The sequence below is a fragment of the Rhincodon typus genome, unplaced genomic scaffold (assembly GCF_021869965.1).
Source record: "Rhincodon typus isolate 14 unplaced genomic scaffold, sRhiTyp1.1 hic_rhity00009789, whole genome shotgun sequence".
In the NCBI taxonomy this organism is placed as follows: domain Eukaryota; kingdom Metazoa; phylum Chordata; class Chondrichthyes; order Orectolobiformes; family Rhincodontidae; genus Rhincodon; species Rhincodon typus.
The window spans coordinates 1-6,604 of NW_025975427.1; the positions used below are offsets into that span (position 1 = coordinate 1).

Consider the following 6,604-nt stretch of genomic DNA (forward strand, 5'->3'; position numbering starts at 1 on the left):
AGGGTCAGTGCTGAGGGAGCGCCGCACTGTGATAGGTGCTGTCTTTCAGATTAGACCTTAACTGCCACCCTTTCTTCCCCCTCGGAGTTGTGGGGGGGTGGGGGGGGGCGGTGCCGCAGGGGAGGGGGCTTGTTGGTGTGAAAGATCCCATGGGCCCCTATTGGAAGATGAGGATAGTGGAGTTCTCCCTGAGGCCCTGAGGCCAAAATTTATCCCTGAGGCAAGAACAACAGGTGATCGGGTTCATTCCCATGCTCAGCAGTATGGGATCTTGCTGTGCGACAGTAGCCTGCTGCATTTCCCACAATCCAGCAGGGTGGTCCCATCTAAAGGAGATTCCACCATTGGGTGTGAAGTTTCGGGATGCCCTGAGGTTGAGGGGAGTGGGGGCCGTGGGGAATGATGAGCTGCGGTCATCGGGAAAGGGAGATATTTGTTGCTGGATTACAGCCTGGGATCTTACTTTACCCTGTGCTTGCAGGTGGGAGGCTCTGTCACTGTCTTTGCTGTACGTGGCCTACATCGTTGTGATGAAGTGAGTGAACTGCGAGCTTTTTTCCTGAAACATTTCCCCTCCTCCTTGTCCCCGTTCAGGGTCCCTGCAGCCGCTCCATCGGGATACAGGACAGACCTCAGACCGTCCGGCCCATCGGCTTCTGTCCTATCTCCACACGAGTCTCCTCCCAGCCACATCCTCCTGCTGCCGCGGCCTACCCCCCTATCACGGTCTATTCCTTCGTGCTTTGTGTGTTTAATGTCACACCTCACTACAGGAGAAATTAAACTCTGCTTGTCCCAGGCTCAACAGAGAAGTGAAATATTTTAGCAAAGTTACACTGGATTTCTCCGTGTCCCTGCTGTTTTAGTCCCAGGTTCACAGAAAGCAGTGAGGTGGGCCCTGCCCTGAACCCTGTCAATAAATAGATCCCAGCCACAGGTAAACAACGATTATCTTTTGTGATATAACTCTCCCGGTTCAAACTCTAACCCCATTCAAAACCAGCCCCCACACCCAACCAGACACACACACACACACAGACCCACACACACACACACACACACACACACAGACCCACACACACACACACACAGACACACACACACACAGACACACACACACACAGACCCACACACACACACAGACACACACATACACAAAGACACACACACAGACACAGTCACATGGATGTGCGCGCACACACACACACACGGAGGTGCACACGCGCGCGTGCGCGCACACACACACACAGGGGTGCACATGCGCGCGCGCGCACACACACATATGCAGGTGCACACGTGTGCGCGCGCGTGCACACACACACACACGGAGGTGCACACGCGCACACACACACGCGCGTGCACACACACACACACACATACACAGAGGTGCACACGCGCACACACACACACATACACATGGAGGTGCACACACATACACACACGCGCACACATGGACTCATGCATGCACAAACACACACTCACATGGATGTCCGTGCATACAGACACACACACACTCTCTCTCACACACACACACACAGACAGACAGACGCACACACACACAAACACAGACAGACAGACACGCACACACACTCTCTCACACACACACACGCACACACACACATCCTGTCTTTCACACACAGACACACACACACACACACACACACACAAATACACACACATGGACACTTACGCTAAAAAACATCGGTGTTATGGATGAAGGTGAAAACTGGGAAGTGGTTCAATGCCCCCTGACCTCTGGGTTCACTGCGATGATGGTTCTGATGGCCAGGTTTCACTGTTCTTCAATCTCCCTTCTCCCAGTCCCACTCACCTATTCACAAGAGGCACAGGCTGACTGGTACATTCACTGCAAAGTCTCTTTGTTACTTGTTAAAACTACAGCTTACATCAATTGGTGAGGGACTCTCTTCAGGTTTTAGGTCTTTCACCACGTGCCCCTGTCTAAGGTCCCGAGGCTTCTGCTGGTATCATTCACTCCCACAAGCTGTTCAGCTTCCCAGGAGCTGATCAGATCACTGTTGTCAGGCTGACAGTCTTTGTCATCCACAACTGGACACAACTGCCCAAACCAATCAGCTACTTGTTGCTGGCTGAATCTCACTTTGTACGCACTCCCTGGTGCTGGACCATCTGCAAATATCTCCCCCACTGCTTGGACAAAGCAGCTGTGTAAACACTGCACACAATGAGGGTCAGGAACTTGCTCTGAAACACTGCAGCAGTTTCACCAACCATCCTTGGTTTGCAATACAGTCCCTTTGCCATGTGAGTCAACAATGGGAATTCTGAACCATATAGAACATAGAACAGTACAGCACAGGAGCGGGCCCTTCGGCCCACAATGCTGTGCTGAACATGACACCAAATTAAACAAATCCCTTCTGCCTCCCCTTGGTCCATATCCCTCCATTCCTTGCATATTCCTGTGCTTATCTAAAAGTTCTTTAAACAGCCCTATTGTCTTCACCCCGACCATCCCCTGGCAGCATGTTCCACACACCTACCATTCTCTGTATAAAAAACTTGTCCCTCACATCTCCTTTGAACTTTCCCCCCTCACCTTAAATGTATGCCCCCCGTATTAGACATTTCAACTCTGGGAAAAAGATTCTGACCATCAACACTATCTATGCCTCCCATAATTTTATAGACTTCTATCAACTTCTATCCTCAGCCCCTGCCACTCCAGAGAAAATAACCCGAGTTTTTCCAGCCTTTCCTTATGACTCACACCCTCTAATCCCGGCAGCATCCTGGTAAACCCCTTCTGCACCCTCTCCAAAGCCCCCACATCCTTCCTGTAACGTGGCGACCAGAACTGAACACAATACTCTAAGTGTGGCCTAACCAAAGTCTTATAAAACTGCAACGTGACATCCTGACTCTTGTACTCAATTCCCCGACCAATAAAGGCAGACATGCCATACGCCCTCTTTCCCACCCTATCTACTTGTGTGGCCACTTTCAGGGAGCTATGGACTTGAACCCCAAGATCCCTCTGTACATCAACACTGTTCAGAGTCCTGCCATTAGCAACTGCTTCCAAAGCATTTACATCCTCTGTTCAGTGAGGAGACCAATACCGTGCACAGTCCTCCAGCTGTAGACTGCCCAGTGCCCACTAGACCTGGAATATAACCTCATCACATCACTCTTCACATCCCCTCACAATAAACAACATTTCTTTGGTCTTTCTGGGGAAGGGATTTATGGTGGGAGCAGGCCCTGGGTTCCTGGGACGACATAATCAATAGTTTGTCCCTCTCGATACTCAGATACAACATGAGAATTCGGTGTTATTTTGAGGGTCTGCGCTGTACTGGTCAAGGACATTCAGGAGGGGAGCAGCCGAGAGCACAGCAAGGAGGGAGCAACAGGAATGATACAGCAACTGTCGTCATTCAGCGATCAGGTCAGAAATAAATATACACATCACAGGACTCCTTATCCAATCCTGCACTGGCCCTGTACCTGTCCTGGGAGGGTTTGATGGGGGACAGTGTAGAGGGAGCTTTACCCTGTATCTAACCCCGTGCTATCCCTGTCCCCGGGAATGTTTGATGGGGGACAGTGTAGAGGGAGCTTTACCCTGCATCTAACCCCGTGCTGTCCCTGTCCCTGGGAGTGTTTGATGGGGGGACAGTGGAGAGGGAGCTTTACCCTGTATCTAACCCCATGCTGACCCTGTCCTGGGAGTATTTGATGGGGTAGGGACAGTGTAGAGGGACCTTTACTCTGTGTCTAATCCCGTGCTGTCCCTGCCCCTGGGAGTGTTTGATGGGGTAGGGACAGTGTAGAGGGAGCTTTACTCTGTACCTAACCTCGTGCTGTCCCTGTCCTGGGAGTGTTTGATGGGGGGACAGTGTAGCGGGAGCTTTACTCTGTATCTAATCCCATGCTGACCCTGTCCCTGGGAATATTTGATGGGGTAGGGACAGTGTAGAGGGAGCTTTACTCTGCATCTAACCCCATGCTGACCCTGTCCCTGGGAGTGTTTGATGGGGTAGGGACAGTGTAGAGGGAGCTTTACTCTGTAGGTGGGAATGCTGGATGTTGTGCCCTTGCTTTTCCCGACTGCAGGTCCTGGAGCCAGGGACAGTTCTGTGCTGATGGTCGATGAGCTCTTCTCTGCGTCCCCTCACAAGCTGAGCTTCCCCGAGGCTAGCCTCCGTATTATGATCACTCGTCACTTCCGGCCCAGGACCCGTCTCAGTATGGCCAGCCGCATGCTCATCAATGAGGTACCAGCTCCTGCCTGGGGCACACACACTGTAGGAAAGGCCCAGGCTCCATTTGTGATGCCAATTGGATGGGGAAGGATGTGTGCGTGTATATACCATTAAAAGTGTTGGGGTGGTGTTGTAGAGCAGAGAGACCTAGGGGTTCAGGTACATAATTCTTTGAAGTTTGTGCCACAGGTAGACAGGGGGTTAAGAAGGTGTTTAGCACCTTTATCGCTCGGACCTTTGAGTACAGGAGTTGGGGACGTCATGTTGAGGCTGTACAGGACGTTGGTGAGGCCTCTTCTGGAGCACTGTGTCCAGTTCTGGTCACCCAGTTATAGGAAGGATATTATTAAACTGGAGAGGGTTCGGAGGAGATTTACCAGGATGTTGCTGGGAATGGAGGGTTTGAGTTATAAGGAGAGGCTGGATAAGCTGGGACTTTTTCACTGGCGGGTCAGAGGGTTGAGGGGCGACCTCGTAGAGGTTTATAAAATTGTGAGAGATATCGATAAGGTGAAAAAACGGTTTCTTTGCCCTAGGGTGGGGGAAATTTCAAGACTAGGGGGCATATTTTAGGGTAAGGGGAGAAAGATTTAAAAAGGACATGAGGGGTAATTTTTTTTACACAGAGGGTGGTTGGTGTGTGGAATGAACTTCCTGAGGAAGTGGTGGATGTGGGTACAGTTACAGCGTTTAAAAGACATTTGGATAAGTACATGGATAGGAAACGTTTGGAGGGATATGGGCCAGGAGCAGGCAGGTGGGACTAGTTTAGGTTGGGATGATGGTCGGCACGGACTGGATGGGCCGAAGGGTCTGTTTCTGTGCTGTATGACTCTATGTGAAGGGGTTAATACGTTGGTTTCCATCAGTAAAGTGTTGGTGCTGCCAATCTCTGCCCCTGGCGGGGGATGTGAGCTCATTCCTCACTGATACCAGGACAGCAATCTGTTTTAGCAACACTCAGGTCACACAGATACAGACCATCTCCTGTGAGAATCTAACTATCTCCTCTTGACATTCAATGGTCACTGAAACCCCCCGCTATCAACGTCCTGGGGGTTACCACTGACCAGAAACTCAACTAGACTCACCACATAAACACAGGGGCTACAAGAGCAGGTCAGAGGCTGGGAATCCTGCAGCAAGTAACTCCCCTCCTGACTCCCCCCAAAGCCTGTCCCACCATCTACAAGGCACAAGTCAGGAGTGCGATGGAATACTCCCCACTTGCCCCTGGATGGGGGCAGCTCCAACAACACTCAAGAAGCTCGACACCATCCAGGACAAAGCAGCCCCCACTCGATTGGCACCACATCCACAAACATCCCACTCCCCTCCACCACCGACGCTCAGTAACAGCAGTGTGTACCATCTACATGGTGCCCTGCAGAAATTCACCAAAGATCCTCAGGCAGCACCTTCCAAACCCACGACCCACTTCCATCCAGAAGGACAAGGGGCAGCAGGTACATGGGAACACCGCCCCCCTGCACGTTCCCCTCCGAGCCCCTCACCATCCCGACTTGGGAATATATCCCCGTTCCTTCAGTGTCGCTGGGTCAGAATCCTGGAATTCCCTCCCTAAGGGACATTGTGGGTCAACCCACAGCACATGGACTGCAGCGGTTCAAGAAGGCAGCTCCCCCCCCACCTTCAAGGGGGCAATTAGGGATGGGGCAATAAATGTAGGTCTCGCCACATCCTAAATTAGTGAAAAATTGACAATGGGGTTTGCAATTTATGATGCCCCCACAGATGAATAACTGTGCTTGAGGCTGATGGTTGGGGAGCCATTGCAGAAGAGGTTGATGAGAATGGTTATGGGGGTGGCTGATGAGGACAGATAAGGGAGTTTGGGACTGTCTTCCTTTGAGGGGAGGAGTCCAAGGGGCAATTGGATAGAAATAAGGTGCAGGGTCATGGGGCAAAAGCAGGAGAATGGCACAGAGCCAGGATGCTCATTCAGAGAGCCAGTATGGAGACGATGGGCCGATGGGTCTTTGTGCGATGGTGTCAGTGGGCAGCAGGGAGAAGGTAATGTGTATATCGACCCCAACGCCATTGTCCCCCCTCTCCCCTCCCTCCACCCAGAGGCAGCGGCACATGGGGACTCGAGCCAGCAATCCAGACCCACACGTTTCCATCCGTATTCCCGAGAAGGAGCCGGTGGAAAATGGCACCGGTGCCAACACTGAGGCCGAGTGGAACCAAGGAGCTGGGGCACAGGAGAGTGAGGAGGCTGGCGCAGGAATCCCAGGGGAGGCTGAGGAAGAAGAAGGGAAGGGGGAACCAGATAGTGGCGGACCACTCCTCCCGTTCAAAATTCCAGGTACAGGGGCGCGGGGTCGGGGGGG

The 6,604-nt window shown here is 52.1% G+C and overlaps 1 protein-coding gene across 1 annotated transcript in view; it reads left to right on the forward strand.

Moving 5' to 3' along the window:
• Positions 1-481: 481 nt before the first annotated feature.
• Positions 482-6,604, forward strand: part of LOC125482395 (sodium/potassium/calcium exchanger 3-like) — a gene marked incomplete at both ends in the record, with an annotated part of 7,123 nt that continues 1,000 nt past the window's right edge. The window contains 4 exons of the mRNA XM_048594463.1: positions 482-535; positions 3,297-3,433; positions 4,102-4,262; positions 6,342-6,579. Of these exons, the coding sequence (XP_048450420.1) occupies positions 482-535; positions 3,297-3,433; positions 4,102-4,262; positions 6,342-6,579 (590 nt within the window). The remainder of the gene's footprint in view (positions 536-3,296; positions 3,434-4,101; positions 4,263-6,341; positions 6,580-6,604) is intronic.